We start from the raw sequence: 20,404 nt of genomic DNA, 5'->3' as shown, positions 1-20,404 counted from the left end.
GATGCTGCTGTACCCGCTGAGTTTCTCCAGCATTTTTGTGTACCTTCTATTTTCCAGCATCTGCAGTTCCTTCTTAAACACAATGCAGTGTTACCTGAATCTCTATTCTTGCTCTGTAAGAAGATACTTGCCACATGGGGTTTAACAACGGTTTTTAAATAGATGCCTTGACATCCAGTCTAAACAATGCGGATGAGCTGCGTTGTTAAATGAATCGTGGAGGAATTGCCATTCCACTGTTGACACAGCTCGTTGCAGTTGGCTGGTGAAATTTGTATTAACTGGTAATTTTTAAACTGCAGACACGGGCACCCTTCTTCTCAAGGATGAACTCTTAATGTGAAGGCTTGAGTTGCTAAAATTAATATGTCAATGACATTCACTTATTCTGTTAATGTTTAATGGATTGGTGTAATCATTAAAGGTTAAAACAAATGGTGTATTGTGGAGATACAAGTTTGAAGTGTTGGTTGAGATGAGTGCTGGTTTCACTCTGGAAGCACTGCGGTATTCTCCATAGATTGTGGGACAAGTGAAAGTTCTCTTGGGAACAACAGAATGTCAATCAGCTGGGAAGGTGAGCCAAGGAATGGCAAATGCAATTTAACTTTGACAAATGTGAGGTGATGCAACATGGTATGTCTAACCAGGGCAGGACTTGATAGAGTCCTGGAGTGTTGCAGAACTGAGAGACCTGGAAGTACTGGTGCATAGTTCACTGAAATCGGTGTATCGGGTAGATAGTGCGGTGAAGCATGTGTTTGGCATGTTTGCCTTCATTGGGAAGGGTATTGAGTTACAAAAGTTGGCGTATCACACTGCAGCTGTACAAGTTGTTGATGAGAGCACTCTTGTGTGCAGGACATTTTGGCTGAACTGGTCTATGCCACTGTTTATGAACATGTTGCACCTCCATCTCAATTAGTATATACATGCGTTCCTTGTGTATTTGCCAAGCTTGCCCTTAAAGAGACCTAGAGTTAGCGAGCTTTACATTCTCATTGCTGGGTAAAGACATTTTTCTTGAATTATTTGTCAGTCATTTATGTTCTCATAATGGCAAGTCATGGCCTTGGGGGAAAATAGTTAGCTTGTGGAGAAAGTGCACAATAGAGGCTGGAAAGAGTCAAACACCAAACAGGCACTTTATTCTCATCATCTCCCCCTTATCAATACAAAACATAGATCAGAATCCAAACAAAGATTGAAACTTGACATCAAAGCTGTTTCACATATCCAAGCAAATTACAGACATAGTAATGAATCTTATTTTAATTTCTTTGGTTAAATTTAGTTAATATCACAGGCACCAATTTAATAACAGTTAAAAAATAAGTAAATACTGTGTATTAGGAAATCAGAAGCTTCAGACAAACTGGTATTGTGTCAACCTCTGTTATACTTGGTTATCATTGAAGCTGATTTACTCTTGAGGCAGCTATTACTGGTCACAGCAATGTAACAGGGCTGGCACTAGCAAAGGACTGTGCACATAGATGGACAGGGAAGCATTACAACCAGCTAGGGAAGGACAGGACCAATGCCCATGACTACTCACAGTGGAGAAGCACCAGTTGGGCTGGCAGTGAGAACTTCAAATTTGTATATCAGGAGAAACCCAGCTTGCATGATGCAAATACAAAGCTTCAAACTACCTAACCATCTGTCCCATGAGGTATCTCGTGTCTCAACTGTGATTATCTCATTAGCCACTTCAAATTCAACTGAGATGCACATGAAGAAAGTCATCCCCGATGGACTACTCGAGAAAGAGGAGGAGATCAGGACAGCACGAGCATTCAGGTGAATGCAAATGTTTGGGTCTTCAGGTCTTCCCATTATGTCTGATGCCGAGTGCTTTCATTCTTGTTGACCTGGATGTTTATGGCTGTGTCCCGCAGGATGTTTTTGCCTTTAATAGCATATTGACACCCTGTATTTCCACCTTTGTTCACATAAAGGAACTACAGGATGGACCAATTAGTTTTCGAAATATATAATTGTTCAGCACCTCGTTATTTTTAACCTTTGAGTATAACCTGGTAGTACACTGAGGAAATGTTGGAGGACATGGAGAATTTAGCTCAATTGAACAGAAACCACACTAAGGTCAATATGTTTTATGACACTACTGTGTTAGCACCATATAGATTATGCCTCAAACATGATTGATTCCAATCTGGTTACAAACTGATCAGCTCTCATCTGAGAAAAACAAGACTATTACGCCAAACTCAGATTTTCACAAAATAAATTAAAAATATCTTAAACTACATTTCACTTATGGACATTACTGCACGAAGAGTCTATTTTGCCTAATTTTGTTATTTATACTTCAGAAAGTCTCTCTACCCCAACCATAATCCTTCCATTTTTTCTTCCCTTGTCTTTATCTAGCTTCTCAAATGCACTTACATGGTTTACCTCAACTATTCTTTATCATGGAGTGAATCTATTCTTTCCATTGCACCTTGAAGATGAGTAGGTTTGTCATTGAATAAACAATTAGTGATAAAAGGAGGAGACGAGGAACTGCAGGTGATGGTTTACAAAAAAAGAGCATCCCTGGGTAGGTGACGTCTTGGGTCGAGACCCTTCAGACTAAAAGAAGGGTCTTAAAATGGTTCTAGATAAAACGAAAGGTGGGAATGCTTGGCTTGTTTATGGCCAATTGAGAAAAGGATCACCAGGTGCCTACAGGGGAAGCCTCTGAGCCGGCAGACCACAGCAGAACACAAGGCCCGGTGCAGGCCACGGCTGAACACAGGACCCGGTGTCCCATGGCCTGCAGTGTGTAGACGTAAAGCCAGCCAATACTAGGAGGACTTGGTAGACCGCGGCCTGAAAGGGGGAGCCCACCGAGCTGCTGCTGCTGCTGCTGCTGCTCATCCCCCAAATACCAGAGACCAGATGGAGGGAGCTGGCAAACGACAATTGATGCAAGGGGAGAGGAGCAAGGACGGTAGGAGAAGAGAAGGATTCGGGATCTAGGAGCCCCCCCCCCCCCCCCGGGGAACAAAGGTAGATGGGCGAGGAGAGGACGTTGGTTGCTGGTCGATTAATGAAGGCAATGGCTGGAGGCCCATTGCAGCCTGGGGCCTGCCTGTATTGGGCACCACTCACACCAACTGGAGCAGGGACTGGGCTTGGAACACGGTGCCAAAACATGGTGCCTCTTGCATATGGCGGCAGTAGACTATTTCTGTGGAATTGCTAACTGCAAAAAAAGAATTTCACTATGGATGTGCACATTGCATATGTGACAATAATACACCATTGTGCCATTGGAAATCCTAGAAACAGCCCCAACTCCCTTAAAGGAGGGGCCTGTGCTAGTATCAATTATTTAACAGGGGTACATTTTTGTTGTTTATGAATAAGGAACTTTCTGATTGGGGAACAGAAAGAAACAACATAAACAGCCCAATTGGCCCACAAGGTTGACCTCCACACAGGCAATTAATTTTAATCACAAATTGGGTGACAAATGTCCACAACCCTGTCTACTGTCTTCCACCTATTTAAACAATTCATGAATTTAGGATGGTTCTGATACAATTATTAACCCTGGAAGTGTATGCGTCAAGTTCTTTCAAATGGATTTAATGGGGGGGGAGTTAAGGTCATGAAAGGAGTTGTATAATGGGACAGTCTACGCACTCGGAGTTTGAGAGTAAAGATAATATACTGGAGACGGGTATTGTTAAGCGGCCTAAAGCCACCAGAGAAAGAGAATGCTAAGTAATCCAGGTAGATGAGCTTCAATGGGAGAATTAATTAAAAGAGCAATAGGATCCAATGCTGGAAGGTAGCAGGAAATGACGTTTACTTACAAAATGGAGGAATATGACACAGCCCCGGAGCAGATAACTTTCCTAGAATTGTACCTTTGGTAGCAAGTATATTTGCCAAAATAGTTCCACCAAAAATGCTCGTATATAAAAGTATTATTCATTAAAAAAATCAAATGCAAAGAATAAAGCCTCATTCAGTTACATATGGCACCCAGCCTAACGTGGAAACTAAGATCAGTTGTTAGTAGTATACACTGACACACAACAATATTTCATTCAGTCTTCTGTTCAATTTTCATATGTTCATAGTCAGGTAGAGCCACTGTTTTTGGAAAAAAAGTCAACATGGGTTAAAAGGAGTGAAAATAATCCAGTTCAGATGACAATGTCTAACCATTAAGTAGAAGAGCATATTTCAGCTCAGTTGGGGGCAGGAGTCTATGAGTCTGAGCTCCACTTCAGAGACTTGAGCATAATGCATGTTGACACTCCCTGTGCTACACCGAAGCACTACAGCACAAAGTGGCGGTGTCTCTTGGTAAAATATTTATAGTTTTCCTTTATCCCACAACAGAGACAAAACAGTGCAGATGTTATTAACCTTTTTTTAAAAAATGATATTAGGAGAAACTTTCAGTCTGCAAATAATCAGTGGAAGAATCGGAGTCAAGGGCAGTCTGGTTACCTCGTTACCTCATGCCCCTGAAGCATTCAACCATTGTTGGAATATTAAGTCTCTCATCTCCCAGTTGGATGGCTGTCTGTTATTGACAGTTAAATAAGATAATATCTCCTGCAGTCATCCCCAGATACTGGAGTAGCTCCTCCAGTTAGTGCTGTTATATGTATATCCTGCCAGTTTACACATTTTCAGGTAGTTTTTATGAGCGAATGCTCTTTCCACATTGGGAAAGGGCTGTCATATTTCAGTGCCCAATGGTGCTGGAGATAGATTTGTGTGACAAGATCACAAGGATTTGCAGTAAAACACATAACTGGAAATGCCCATGGAAAAACGTGTTGACTGAATCATAGGCACTTACCTGCATCAAGTTCAAAGTCACTTCACCAGTCTGCCGGGTATCAAAAGACTTGAATGATCCTATATTTTAAAAAAAATACAATAAACGCTGTAAAAGATATTGCCATACACTTTATCAAATAAAGAAATGTGTTTAAATTAAAGTTGCTGTGAGATGATTTGAAATATTAACAGTAAAATGTGCTTAAATCTTCATCTTTGTTCTTGAGTCAGTTATTAAAGATGGGATAGCAGCACATTTGGAAAGCGGTGAAATCATTGGACAAAGTCAGCATGGATTTACAAAAGGTAAATCATGTCTGACGAATCTTATAGAATTTTTCGAGGATGTAACTAGTAGAGTGGATAAGGGAGAACCAGTGGATGTGTTATATCTGGACTTTCAGAAGGCTTTCGACAAGGTCCCACATAAGAGATTAGTATACAAACTTAAAGCACACGGTATTGGGGGTTAAGTATTGATGTGGATAGAGAATTGGCTGGCAAACAGGAAGCAAAGAGTAGGAGTAAACGGGTCCTTTTCAGAATGGCAGGCAGTGACTAGTGGGGTACCGCAAGGCTCAGTGCTGGGACCCCAGCTATTTACAATATATATTAATGATTTGGACGAGGGAATTGAAGGCAACATCTCCAAGTTTGAGGATGACACAAAGCTGGGGCGCAGTGTTAGCTGTGAGGAGGCTGCAAGGTGACTTGGATAGGCTGCGTGAGTGGGCAAATGCATGGCAGATGCAGTATAATGTGGATAAATGTGAGGTTATCCACTTTGGTGGCAAAAACAGGAAAGTAGACTATTATCTGAATGGTGGCCGATTCGGAAAGGGGGAGATGCAACGAGACCTGGGTGTCATGGTACACCAGTCATTGAAAGTAGGCATGCAGGTGCAGCAGGCAGTGAAGAAAGCGAATGGTATGTTAGCATTCATAGCAAAAGGATTTGAGTATAGGAGCAGGGAGGTTCTACTGCAGTTGTACAGGGTATTGGTGAGACCACACCTGGAGTATTGTGTACAGTTTTGGTCTCCAAATCTGAGGAAATACATTCTTGCCATAGAGGGAGTACAGAGAAGGTTCACCAGACTGATTCCTGGGATGTCAGGCCTTTCATATGAAGAAAGACTGGATAGACTCGGCTTGTACTCGCTAGAATTTAGAAGATTGAGGGGGGATCTTATAGAAACGTACAAAATTCTTAAGGGGTTGGACAGGCTAGATGCAGGAAGATTGTTCCCGATGTTGGGGAAGTCCAGCACAAGGGGTCACAGTTTAAGGATAAAGGGGAAATCCTTTAGGACCGAGATGAGAAAAACATTTTTCACACAGAATGGTGAATCTCTGGAATTCTCTGCCCCAGAAGGTAGTTGAGGCCGTTCATTGGCTATATTTAAGAGGGAGTTAGATGTGGCCCTTGTGGCTAAAGGGATCAGAGGGTATGGAGAGAAGGCAGGTACAGGATACTGAGTACAGGATACCGAGTTGGATGATCAGCTATGATCATATTGAATGGCAGTGCAGGCTCGAAGGGCCGAATGGCCTACTCCTGCACCTAATTTCTATGTTTCTACGTTCTTTTTGGTACCGAGGTGTGCTGTAACCGGCAAATGTGTTTCTTAAATGATAATAAATTCTTAGCTGTAAAGTGGATAAGAAAAGATTTAGACAATAGGTGCAGGAGTAGGCCATTCAGCCCTTCGAGCCAGTACCACCATTCAATGTGATCATGGCTGATCATACCCAATCAGTACCCCGTTCCTGCCTTCGCCCCATATCCCCTGACTCCGCTATCTTTAAGAACCATATCTAGCTCTCTCTTGAAAGTATCCTGAGAACCGGCCTCCACCGCCCTCTGAGGCAGAGAATTCCACAGACTCACAACTCTCTGTGTGAAAAAGTGTTTCCTCATCTCCGTTCCAAATGGCTTACCCTTATTCTTAAACTGGCCCCTGGTTCTGGACTCCCCCAACATCGGGAACATAGTTTCCTGCCTCTAGCGTGTCCAGACCCTTAATAATCTTATATGTTTCAATATTTGCCTTCCATCGCAGTGAGGAAGAGATTCACTGTGATGGATGTTTGTGTAAATTGAATTGTGTGTTATATTGTAGGAATTGTCTTTGTTTGTATGGCTGTGGAAACGAAGTTTCGTTTGAGCCTCACTGAGGTTCAAATGACATGTAATAAAATATTGTATTGTATATTGTATGAAAAATCAGCTGGCTGACACAAATTAGCAGAGACGGCATAGTGTGTCCCACAGTTTATAGGTAACACTCACTGAACGCAGTCTCCAATCGAACCATGCAACGCAGGTAGTTATCAAAATCGATTTGTTGGTTTGCATCTGCATATCGGACGACCAACAGTTGTAGCAACTGATTGTTGAGGATAAACCCTGATAACAGACAAATGATTGAAGTTAGAACAGAACAGAACAGTACAGTACAGCACAGGAGCAGGCCATTTGACCCATAATGTCAGCACCAAACAAGATGCCAAGTTAAACTAATCTCCTCTGCCTGCATGTGATCCATACTGAAGATGGACACAAAATGTTGGAGTAACTCAACGGGACAGGCAGCATCTCTGGAGAGAAGGAATGGGTGATGTTTCAGGTTGATTCATATCCCTCCATTCCCTGCATATCCATGTACTTATCCAAAAGTCTTTTAATTGGCACTATCGCATCAGCCTCCAACACCATCTCTGGCAGTGCGTTCCATGCATCCATCACTCTCTACCCTGCACATTTCCTTTAAACTTTGCCCCTATCACTTTAAAGTCTTTGGCATTTCCACCCTATCTATGCCTTTCATAATTTCATTTACTTCTATCACGTCTTCTGCAGCCTCCAATGCTTTAGAGAAAACAACCCAATAATTTCATCGTTGCTTGGATCACATCTAATCCTATTAAAGTAGCAGTCACCTTTCTAATCTCCCCAGTACTGGATATCACTTCTCCAGACTCCTCGAGAGCACTAGGCTGGGATCATCAACGCAAAACACATATTATTTTTTTCAAGCCCTGAGCATTTCTTAAATTATAGAAACTGTGCACGGAAGATAGACACTTGCCTCAGAGGGCGGTGGAGGCAGTTTCTCTGGAAGCTTTCAAGAATGAGCTAGATCGTGCTCTTACAAAATAGCGGAGTCATGGGATATGGGGAGAAGGCAGGAACGGGGTACTGATTGGGGATGATCAGCCATGATCACATTGAATGGCGGTGCTGGCTCAAAGGGCCTACTCCTGCACCTATTGTCTATAGTCTATTGTCTATTGCTAACAAATTCCTTGGAAGTAGGTTGTCTGCTAACATTGTGGTTCAGTTTGTAAAATATTTCCTTTTGCGAGTTAGCCTATGTACGTGCAATCTACAGTAACCTTTGGCTAGAGCTCCACAGCCAGGTTGATCTGCTGGTGCACCATCCAGAATGACCTGCCATGCCACCTTCTGGTGAATGCTGATATTACAACAGTACCACAAGGAACTTCAGCAACTAGATGGAACCTGTGGATATCCTGAGATCAGGAAGCTGTGGAAATTTCTTTAATGTCAGGCAAGACTTGAGCCAGGTCTAGTTCCTTACCAACATCCTTGACAGCTGATCGAAGCTCGTGAGCTGATATGGTCCCTGATTTGTCATGATCACATCTCAGGAAAGCATTCTGCAGTGACAATAAAAAACACAAAGTTAGATAGAAAAAGATCACGGCGAAAGCAGAAAATTTCTTTGTCTTCTTTATTTACCTTCCATACGCTTAATCGCTGCCAGAGGATCTTAAATTCGTCAAACCCAAGTCCTTTACCAGTCTCTTTCTGTGTTTGAGAAACAGTCAAGGAATATCTCGCAATATAGTAATTTTTCTTATGCATCTCTCACAGTCGCCACAATGCATGGGGTGGAAGATTGCAACCTTCATGTGGGCCGCCCTGTTTCGACTAATGCAATCAACTTGACGTGCACAAACGGAAGATCAAATAGAACAAGTTGTCCAACAACTTTAGGCTGTGCACGCCACACGGAAGAAGAAGTCACACTGCAAACAGTTGTCAATTGAACTATTTCCCTGCCTGAACCAAGGGGGTATTTGATGAATTAAGTACATTTTACAATGGCTGAATATTACCAAATAGAAGTAAAATGACATGTTTTATGAAGTTGAAGCTTACGGGTGTACTTTGTGTGCTTGAGACATAGTTTGTTTACAAGTGCCCTGATATTTGTTTGACAGCCGCATGTTTTAGAATAGAACAGTCCAGCACAGGATACAGGCCCTTTGGCCCACAATGTCTGTGCTGACCATGATGCCAAGTTAAACTAATTTCCTCGCTTACAGGTGATACGCACCCTCTCCATTCCCCCCAAATTCACGTTCCTATCCAAAATCTTCTGAAAGACCATATCGTATCTGCCTCCACCACCACCCCTGGCAGCACGTTCTATGTGCAAAACACAGTGACATTTTTTTCGCTGTGTTTTGCACATGTGACAATAAAGCACTATTTCCACCCGGGAAAAAAGGTTGTGACTGTCTACCCTTCTTGGTGCATTGCACCTGGATGACCCAGTGCTTGGTTCTGTCACCACCACTGCATATGTTGTAGTGGCCTGAACTCTTGCCCAGATTATAAGAACATGGTTCAAAGTCCCATTCAAGGGACTTCCCCACTAAACCCTCCCTCGCCCAGTCTTGCAACATTACAAGAGGCGCCATAAATCAGTTTTTAACCGTTGTATATATATTAGAGGCAAAAAAAACTCCAAATTATTTATTTTTTATAAACAAATGAAAATCTAAGAACATGAGAAAACGAGGGAGATTTAGACCACTCAGTCCCTCAAGCCCGTCGTATCAATGTTGATCTCTTTCATGCCAGTTCCCCAGAATCCTCAGATCCCTAAAAGGGCTGTCCCACTACAGCAACCTAAGTGGCAAGTTTAGAAGTTTGAAAAGGTGTTATGTTGAAGACCTCATTCGACTATGTAGAAGATCTCCTTCGACTATGTTGAAGACCAGCTTCGGGAAATTTGGACACCGAATAGCGGAGAGTGAAGGTGACCTCCTTCGACCTCCCTTCGACTTTGTTGAAGACTATCTACGACTACCTTTGACTACCTTCGATTACCTTCGACTACCCTCGATTACCTACGAATAACATGCCGTCCTACTACGATTTACTGCGACTAAACCTAGGAGTTAAAAAAAAAAGATCGATTTTTTCCATGGGGACCTTTTTCTACTTGCGGGCATTTTTCAGCATGTTGAAAAATACTCCGCGACTTTGCTGAGGCCTCGAGTACACAGGGACTACTCTCGAGCATGAAGGAGAGTTACAAAGACCTCCTAGGACCTCGTGTCGATCATGCTGCGAGTACGAGTCAAGGGCAAACTCTTCTAAACTTGCCAATTAGGTCGTCGCAGTGGGACAGCCCCTTAACATTCCTACTTTTACAACAAATAACAGTAAACCAAACTTTTTTTTTTTTTAACATGATTAGTAAATGCTAATCATGTTTGCAAGAGAAAATTGTCCACAGGATACATTGTAGAGGGACACAATACTGCGACATGTCTCAATGTCAAAACTCTCGATTCCCACTTCTTTTTCTGCAAAACAAACAATAGTTAGTGATGGATCAAAGTTCCACTCTGCTCCACACACAGTTCATGCTCAATGTTCCTAGGCACCATCGTCCTTCCTTGCGGTCATTTGAATATCTGAATCGTCACTTGAGCCCATCGTTGACTAATGGAATTAAAGGGATGCATTTATTGGCACCCCTTCACATAATGCAGTATTTCCCACCCAACCCCGTACATGCGGTTTAGTGCATTTCCCTTCCCCAGCTCAATATCCACATTCACCACCCTCCCACTGGCACTCTGAGTCCATTCCGAGGCTTGATTCGTGAGCCTGTTAGACTTCCCACAACTTGCAAGACATGTTTAAGACCTTGGTGTCAATACAGCAGCCTGGAGACAGGGGAATGGTGCTCCTCACTGCGAGAGATGAGACCCTGACCAGCGTTGTCCGAAAATAAACCACATTACTTCATCTTATACTGTGTAAACCTTTTGTGCAACACGAGATGCCCCTCTGAGATCACGGTATGAACTTACGTTTTCCAAACACGTTGTCTAAAACACCTTGCAGTTCATAAGCATCGATTTCTAGATCCTGAAAGAGAGCAGTTGAAAATGTGAAGGATAAGGTTGTTGTTGAGTGTCAAGGCACAATGACTTCCTGTAGCCATGATGATAGATCATCATCACTCCATTCAATTAGACATCATTAGAGCACAGAAAGAGCCTCGGATTTATTCTCCACAAACCATCTCCCACCCCTCCTCAAACACATTAATCACACAGCCCACCACCACTTTACAGTCAGAGACATTTTAAAACAATCTGAGGGCAAGTCAATGACTACAGTAACTTTGCCAATTTCGCAAAAATCCTATAAGATGCACAAGAGGAACACAATATTCTAGAGAGAGGGTTGGAGCTCAGAGGGAGATCATCCAATTCCCACCATTACTGCAGCCCAGGGACCATGGCCCAACTTCTGGAATTGGGAAGGATTTGCAAAGCCACAGTCAGCTCCTCAACCATCCCCATCGTCACTCTCAAACTTTCCTCATAATCACTCCTGATTCACCAGATCATCTCCTGAAACTCCCCGAACCTCACTCCTAAACCTCCTTGCCCATTCTCCTGAACCTCTCTGAGATCACTCCTGAACCTCATAGTATCGTAGAGTCAAAGAGTCATACAGCATGGAAACAGGCCCTTCAGCCCACGCTGACTAGAATGCCCCATCCACGCTAGTCCCACCTGCCTGCGTTTGGCTCATATCTTTCTAAACCTATCTTATGCATGCACCTGTCCAAATGTATTTTAATTGTTGTGATAATACCTGCCTCAACTACTTCCTTTGGCAGCTCATTCCATATAGGTACCTACCACACTTTGAGTAAACATGTTGCTCCTCAGGTTCCTATTAACTTTTTCTCCTTCACCTTAAACCTATGGTTCTTGATGACTGTGCATTTACCCATTCTACTCCCCTTATGATCTTATACACCTCTATAAGATCACTCATTGTCCTACGCTCCAAGGAATGAAGTCCTAACCTGCCCAACCTCTCCCTATAGCTCAGGCCCCCAAGTCCTGGCAACATCCTCATGAACGCAACAAAAGCTTTTCACTGTACCTCGGTAAACGTAGAACCATAGAAACATAGAAAATAGGTGCAGGAGTAGGCCATTCGGCCCTACGAGCCTGCACCACCATTCAATATGATCATGGCTGATCATCCAACTCAGTATCCTGTACCTGCCTTCTCTCCGTACCCCCGATACCTTTAGCCACAAGGGCCACATCTAACTCCCTCTTAAATATAGCCAATGAACTGGCCTCAACTACCTTCTGTGGCAGAGAATTCCAGAGATTCACCACTCTCTGTGTGAAAAATGTCTTTCTCATCTCGGTCCTAAAAGATTTCCCCCTTATCCTTAAACTGTAACCCCTTGTCTGGACTTCCCCAACATCGGGAACAATCTCCCTGCATCTAGCCTGTCCAACCCCTTAAGAATTTTGTAAGTTTCTATAAGATTCCCCCCTCAATCTTCTAAATTCTAGCGAGTACAAGCCGAGTCTATCCAGCCTTTCTTCATATGAAAATCCTGACATCCCAGGAATCAGTCTGGTGAACCTTCTCTGTACCCCCTCTATGGCAAGAATGTCTTTCCTCAGATACGTGACAATAGACTAAACCGCAACTGTAAATCCGCTCTGCACACCTTTCAGCTTGACAATGTCTTTCCTGTAACATGGTGACCAACACTGAACATGATATTCCAACCTCCCTGGATTCTCTCCTGATATTCTGGGGCCTCGCTCCTGTTATTCTGGGTTCATACCTGATACTCTGGGTTCTTGTTCCTGATATTCTGTGTCCCCACTCCTGAAATCCTGAGGTCTCGAGCCTGTTACTCCGTGGCCGCACTCTTGATACTCTGGGTCCCCACTCCTGATGCTCTGGGGCCTCATCCCTAATATTGTGCATCATCACTCTGGGCAGCACCGCTCCTGATATTCTGGGTCTTCATTCTTAATATTCCTGGCCTTTACTCCTGATACTGTGGGGCCCTTACTCCTGATCTTCTGTGGCCCCCCCACACCTGATACTACATGGCCCATGCCATGGAGCCTCGCGCCTGTGCATTAACTCCCCACTGTTAATTAACATCTGAAATAGTAGCTGCTCACCTTCCCCGAGATGTGCTCAAACACAGCGCGGAAATGCTTTTCTTCTTCATTCTCCTGCAGTTTTTGCGTCGGCTTGGGCGGCTGAAACAAAAACGTTCTCTTTCATTCTCCACTTTTATGAAACATAAATTTCTCCCCAGTCGAGATTCCTTCAGGACTGACGTCTGCTCAGTCAGAGAGAGGAATGGTGGGAATATCCCGAGAGAGAGGGAGATGCTGTCCCCATGCTGTGATCTAGAGGGTAGCATCCATCCCCCCCCCCCCTCTACTCTGCACTTAATACTCATTCCGTACACTGGAGCATAGAAGCATACACTGGCTGACAGTCAGTGAAGAACTGAAGGTGTGCCACGTCGTTGCTCCAAACGCTTTGCAATCCCACACTGACACGTGGCTGAGAACTTAGCAAAGCTATGGGATTGTTTGTCAACCATGCATCCAGAACCAAATCAGGGACTTGGGCAAATAAGACCAACTCTGCTAACAGTTGTTTACATGCAAGAGTAGCCGAGTTCACCCCAGTGCCCTGGGCAAACCGATAAACCTCAATCAATGCAAGGAAACAGGTGCCGGCCACTCGGCCCCTCTAGCCTACCCTGCCACTCAAAAATGATCATGGTTGTTCGACAACCATCCATTCAGATCCAAATTTGGAAGTTGGGCAAATGAGGCCAACTCATAGACTATACAGTACCTACATTCCTCAAACAAAGCAACAACCCTGCACCAGAAGCACAGACGTGCCCAACCCAAACCCCATGTTGAAGCCATGTGCTAACATCACTGGATCGACTCTGATAGAAGTTACAGGGCAATCAGCACTCACCTCTGGTAGATCAGCACCAATTCTATCTCCCAATTCACTGCAAATGAAAAGCAAATATTAGTCTGAGCAAATCACTTCACAGTATTTGAAATATGCATGAGTAAAATAAATTGCAGTTGGAGAGGATGAAGGACAAAAGGATACAAGACTAGGAACCTGTCAAAGGAAAGAAGCTTTTATTTCCTCACTGCTTGAAAGGTCATGAAAGCAGATTAAACTGTCACATTCAACAAGGAACAGAGTAAATACTTGAAAATGAATAATCTATGAGACTATGTGGGAAGATATGTACAATGGATTGAAAGGGCTCTTTGAAAGATCTAGCCTCAGCACAATGATTTGAATGCTCCATGCATCACTATAAGACTATCATAGCAAAAGGATTTGAGTGTAAGAGCAGGGAGGTTCTACTGCAGTTGTACAGGGTCTTGGTGAGACCACACCTGGAGTATTGCATACAGTTTTGGTCTCCTAATCTGAGGAAGGACATTCTTGCCATAGAGGGAGTACAGAGAAGGTTCACCAGACTGATTCCTGGGATGGCAGGACTTTCATATGAAGAAAGACTGGATAGACTTGGCTTGTACACACTAGAATTTAGAAGATTGAGGGGGAATCTTATAGAAACTTACAAAATTCTTAAGGGGTTGGACAGGCTAGATGCAGGAAGATTATTCCCGAAGTTGGGGAAGTCCAGAACAAGGGGTCACAGTTTAAGGATAAGAGGGGAGTCTTTTAGGACCGAGATGAGAAAATCATTTTTTACACAGAGAGTGGTGAATCTGTGGAATTCTCTGCCACAGAAAGTAGTTGAGGCCAGTTCATTGGCTGCATTTAAGAGGGAGTTAGATGTGGCCCTTGTGGCTAAAGGGGTCAGGGGGTATGGAGAGAAGGCAGGTTTGGGATATTGATTTGGATGATCAGCCATGATCATATTGAATGGCGGTGCAGGCTCGAAGGGCCGAATGGCCTACTCCTGCACCTATTTTCTATGTTTCTAAGATTGTTAAACTCAACACAAACTTACTTATAAACAGCAACTTACATTGATTGAGCTTTCTTCTCCGAGAAGATTCGAATAAGAAATTCAGCCTCATCGTTGGGTTTAAATGTAGTGGGAACAACGATGTATTCTCCTGGTGGAAGTTTAAATCTTTCACAGATTTCTCTTAAATTAACGTATGTCTTACTCTTTGCACACGAAGCATGAAACCGGAAGAACTCTTTCGGCAGATGGTCAGCTCCACTTTCAGCCTGAAAGCAAATTTCCAATGTTAGTGTCATGGTACCCAGTCCCAGAATTCAGTCTGAGGAGGGGGTCCTGATCCAAAACATGACCAGTCCATGTTCTCCGGGGATGCTGCCTGACCTGCACTTGTTGTCTTTTTTTCCACACAATATTCCTCATTTGCATAAGGGCACAATCACTTTTAAAAAAATCATAGTAAGATAATATTTAAGCGAACAAAGTTCACATATCACTTTGAAGCTCATTTTTTATGAATACAACTCTCTTACTGAAATCCATCCAACTCTGAACGAAACCATTTTCTTAAATTAATTTCTTAAATTCATCTGCACTAGTCCTACCTGCCTGCATTTGGCCCACATAACTCTAAATCTATCCTATCTATGTACTTATCCAAATGTTTCAAACTTTGTGATAGTACTCACCGCAACTATCTCCTCCGGCAGCTCGTTCTATATATCTACCACCCTTTGTGTAAAATGGTTACCCCTCAGGTTCATATTAAATCTTTCCCCCCTCATCTTAAACCTATGTCCTCTGGTTCTTTATTCCTCTACTCTGGGTAAAAGACTGTGTGCATTCATCTGATCTATTCCTCTCATGATCTTATACAAGTATATAAGATCACCCCTCATCCTCCTGCGCTCCAAGGAATAAAGTCCTAGCCTGCTCAACCTCTCCCCACAGCCTAGGCTCTTGGGCCCTGGCAATATCCTTGCAAATCTTCTCTGCACCCTTTCCAGATTAATAACATCTTTCCTATAACTGGGTGACCAAAACGGAACCCAATACTCTAAATGTGGCCTCACCAATGTCTTGTGCAAATGCTCTAAATGTGACCTCGCTAATGTCTTGTACAATAAAACACAAAGTGCTGCAGGAACGCAGTGGATCAGGCAACATTTGTGGAGAAAATGGACAGAAGACGTTTCGTGTCGGGTCCCGACCTGTTTTGTTCAAACTCTACTTCATCGGTTATTCCGTTATTGTACTTTAATATTCCTCCGTACGACTTGATTTTTGCAATACAATCTTGCATCATTCTGCTGTTTTAATTTCTTATTGATCATTATTGCATGTATACTGTTTATTTTGAGTTTCATGGGGATATGGGGAGAAGGCAGGAACGGGGTATTGATTGGGGATGATCAGCCATGATCACATTGAATGGCGGTGCTGGCTCGAAGGGCCAAATGGCCTACTCCTGCACCTATTGTCTAATGACATGTGAACAGGCATTTCATCGCACTTGTTGTATATGACACTAAACCAAACTACAATGTGTGCTAAATTGACTGGCTAAACATGACAGATTTCGCACAGTAAAAAACATTGATGAATCAGGCAGGTTCTTACAATCTGGTGGTTTGTTGTCATTATTAGTAACAAATATATATTTTTAAATAGGTAATCAATAGTGCGTAAATTTCACATCTGGAAGGATTTGAACTTGGGTCTGTGCATTACTGGTGTGGCCATTTAACTACTGCACCATCACCACACCTTTCCTCCCACTGATCAGATCTTATTAGTACATCAACTCACCCTTTCCAGTCCACCTTCCTTTACACCCCTTATACATGAGATTCAACGCAGTGGAAAAAACTCTTGCATCTGAAGTAGGATCACAACCATTCAGCCCTCACTCCGATCAATTCCACCCTCTTTAACACCCTCGTTCCCTGCTTTAACTTGTTGATCAGCTATTGAGTTTCCAGATTCATTACTTAGTAGTTGATAACCAAAGCAAAACTGTGCGGGGCACCTGATAAATAGTGAATCCAATGGTCTGCAGCACCGCTCCTTCCTTCCGCAATTTGCGCCGATTCTTTTGCATGAGAGCCACCACCAAGGTGCATTCATTTTTGCCATCCTCCTGCTCCTCATCCTCTTCCAGCAGCTTTATCTTGTACTGGGGGTTGGTCCAGAAAGTGTCTGTGTGCAAAACAGCCACAAACTCAGTCTCTGTTATAAAATAAAACACTCCCCTGCCTTTAAGAACTAATGCAAAACACAAAGTCTTCTTTCAGAAGACTTGACCCAAAACGGCATCTGTCCATTCCCTCAACAGATGCTGCCTGACCTGTTGAGTTCCTTCATCACTTTATGTTTTGGTCAAGATTCCCGCATCTTAAAAACGAATGTCTCCTTTAACCCACGCAAAAGACAGATCATTCACTTCTGGTTTATAAAAGTGAAGGATGTCAAAGCACAAAGGGACCTTTCACTGCCTTAGCATGTTCCTAGGTGTTTCATAGTCAATGAGCAAACAAGAAAGTGCTGGACGAACCTAACGTGTCAGGGAGCATTAGTGGAGGGACAGAACAGATGAAGTTTGGATCAAGACCCTTCTTCAGAATGATCTCAAATGAGATATCAGGATGAGGTAGCTATTGATTGTGGTCAGCTTTGTAATATGGGAGGGTAATGAGCCAATTTCTCTAAAAAAAAAAGGCCTTTAAACAACTTGGCGCTCTGCATTCCGTAGAAAGCTACAGATAGCAATAGGGTACTCAGCAATGCTGTTTAAAATATGCTGAGCAATAACATCCGAAGCCAACAGATGGAATGGTTGAGAGAGTGAGGGAATAGTGAGGACAGATTATTCCCCGTCTTATAACCATATAATAATTACAGCACGGAAACAGGCCATCTCGGCCCTACAGGTCCGTGCCGAACAATTATTTTCCCCTAGTCCCATCTACCTGCACTCAGACCATAACTGACCATTCCTTTCCCATCCATATACCTATCCAATTTATTTTTAAATGATAAAATCGAACCTGCCTCCACCACTTCCACTGGAAGCTCATTCCACACAGCTACCACTCTCTGAGTAAAGAAGTTCCCCCTCATGTTACCCCTAAACTTCTGTCCCTTAATTCTGATGTCATGTCCTCTTGTTTGAATCTTCCCTACTCTCAATGGGAAAAGCTTGTCCACGTCAACTCTGTCTATCCCTCTTATCATTTTAAAGACCTCTATCAAGTCCCCCCCTTAACCTTCTGCGCTCCAAAGAATAAAGACCCAACTTGTTCAACCTTTCTCGGTAACTTAGTTGCTGAAACCCAGGCAACATTCTAGTAAATCTCCTCTGTACTCTCTCTATTTTGTTGACATCCTTCCTATAATTGGGCGACCAAAATTGCACACCATACTCCAGAATTGGTCTCACCAATGCCTTGTACAATTTTAACATTACATCCCAACTTCTATACTCAAATATTTGTTCAAAAAATTTAACAATTTTACAGCTGTGAACAGCTTCAATTAACACTTTCCAAAAAGGGCATTAAATTAAAAAGAGAGAAAGAAGGAGAAGAGAGAGAAAAAAGATAAAAGAGGGGAGATATACCAGTCGACCCATCCGTATGTCCGCTCACCCAGCCCTATGAGTAATTTCTAATTTGTGTTCAAATATTGTTTGTTCAAGAAAATCAATAAAAGGTGACCATATTTTTAAAAATTGCTTCATTTTATCATTCAAGATAAACTTAGTTCTCTCTAGATGCAGTCCGCCATTTCTGTAATCCACATCTTCACTGGAGGGACTTCAGCATTTTTCTAGAATTTAAATATGAGTTTTTTTGCTGATATTAGTCCATAGGCGACAGAGCGTCGCTGAAAAACAGTCAATTTACTACATGCCTCTGATATTCCCAGTATTATCAGTTTTGAGTCTGACTAATGAGATTTTCAGTATATTGAAGAGGACACTGAATACTTCAGTCCAAAAACCTTCTATTTTTGTACAAAATACAAAACTGTGGGTTCTTGGAACTGACACTTGTCGCAGAGAAGGGAAACACTGGGGAACATTTTGTTCAGATTGGTTTTTGAGTAGCATAACCTGTGCAGCACTTTCAACAGTCTGGCATTTATGGACCAAGTATGGATATATTGTAAGCTTTCGTCCCATATGTCATTTGAGATTTGTTGACCCATGTCATCTTCCCCTGCACGCTTGTAAACCTCAGATGATGTTTTGAAGAACATTGTAAATGTAGGATATCAACTTCTCTGTATCTGCATGTCTACTCAAACATTCATCGAATTTATCTGAACTTGCAGTGTTGTCGTCTTGCATGGATGTTTTCACAAAATCCCCAAACCTCAAGATATCTGAAAAAATTATTAGTATTCAAATAGTATTTCTCCCGCAACTCTTGGAAGGTTGGAAAAAGTCCCCTTCCAATATAGGTCTCTCACAGTGTTGATTCTTTTGTTCTTCCATTGGGTGAAAACACCATCCACAATAGAGGGTTTAAAAGAGGGGTTGTTTGCAATAGGCAAAAGGAGAGACATGTCTCTCAATTTGAGACTGAACTTCAACCGTTTCCAGATATGATTTATACCATGTATTATAGGGTTATGCTCATACATTGACTTATTCAGGGGTGTTGGAGACAGGACAATCGAGCCTATGGAGAAAGACAAGCAATCTTCTCTTTCCATTTTTAGCCAATTGGCCCGTTGGTGTGAGTCATCCAACCAGAAGATTATGGTTTTAATATTCGTTGCCCAGTAATAAGAGAGGAAATTGGGTAAGGCTAGTCCTCCATTCTCTTTGGATTTTTTAGTTCTAGTTTTTAGTTTTAGTTTTAGAGATACAGCAGCCCACTGAGTCCACACCGACCAACGATCCCCATGCACTATCACTATCTTAAACACTAGGGATAATTTACAATTTTTACCAAAGCCAATTAACCTACAACCAGTACGTCTTTGGATTCTGCACCCAGAGAAAACCCATGCAGTCACGGGAAGTATGTCCAAACTCCGTGCAGAAAGGACCCGTAGTCAGCATCGAACCCAGATCTCTGGCACTGTAAGTCAGCAACTATATAACCATATAACAAGTACAGCACGGAAACAGGCCATCTCGGCCCTTCTAGTCCGTGACGAACACTTATGCCGAACTCTACAACTGCACCTTGAGGGTCATACCGTTAAAATCTCATTTTCATCAGTGATTGGGTTAAAGGGAGCTGCATGCCCATTATATGGGGATCTGATGTAGGTAAAGCATCAGGCATGTTATCACCCATCGTAACAGAACCCAGTTTTCTAATGGGTGGTGGATATGATTGAAAATATAATCACATGAAAACTTGCTTCTATCTGCTAATTGCACATAAAAAAGATCCAATATAACATCCATCTTCCAGGCATATACAATTCAACGGCATTTCTTCATCTTCCATTCATTGTAAGCGTCC

At 42.6% G+C, this 20,404-nt stretch overlaps 1 protein-coding gene across 1 annotated transcript in view; it reads right to left on the bottom strand.

Moving 5' to 3' along the window:
* Nucleotides 1–1,121: 1,121 nt before the first annotated feature.
* capn9 (calpain 9) overlaps nt 1,122–20,404 on the bottom strand; it is a 45,364-nt gene continuing 26,081 nt past the window's right edge. The window contains exons 10-20 of the mRNA XM_033021834.1: nt 16,951–17,120; nt 14,982–15,190; nt 13,937–13,973; nt 13,111–13,191; nt 10,960–11,017; nt 10,382–10,446; nt 8,585–8,653; nt 8,424–8,502; nt 7,112–7,228; nt 4,838–4,896; nt 1,122–4,116 (exon numbers count right to left, since the gene is read on the bottom strand). Of these exons, the coding sequence (XP_032877725.1) occupies nt 4,090–4,116; nt 4,838–4,896; nt 7,112–7,228; nt 8,424–8,502; nt 8,585–8,653; nt 10,382–10,446; nt 10,960–11,017; nt 13,111–13,191; nt 13,937–13,973; nt 14,982–15,190; nt 16,951–17,120 (971 nt within the window). The 3' untranslated portion in view covers nt 1,122–4,089. The remainder of the gene's footprint in view (nt 4,117–4,837; nt 4,897–7,111; nt 7,229–8,423; nt 8,503–8,584; nt 8,654–10,381; nt 10,447–10,959; nt 11,018–13,110; nt 13,192–13,936; nt 13,974–14,981; nt 15,191–16,950; nt 17,121–20,404) is intronic.

The sequence above is a fragment of the Amblyraja radiata genome, chromosome 5 (assembly GCF_010909765.2).
Source record: "Amblyraja radiata isolate CabotCenter1 chromosome 5, sAmbRad1.1.pri, whole genome shotgun sequence".
In the NCBI taxonomy this organism is placed as follows: domain Eukaryota; kingdom Metazoa; phylum Chordata; class Chondrichthyes; order Rajiformes; family Rajidae; genus Amblyraja; species Amblyraja radiata.
The sequence above is the reverse complement of the archived record's forward strand: the minus strand, read 5'-3'. Positions and strand labels throughout refer to the sequence as shown.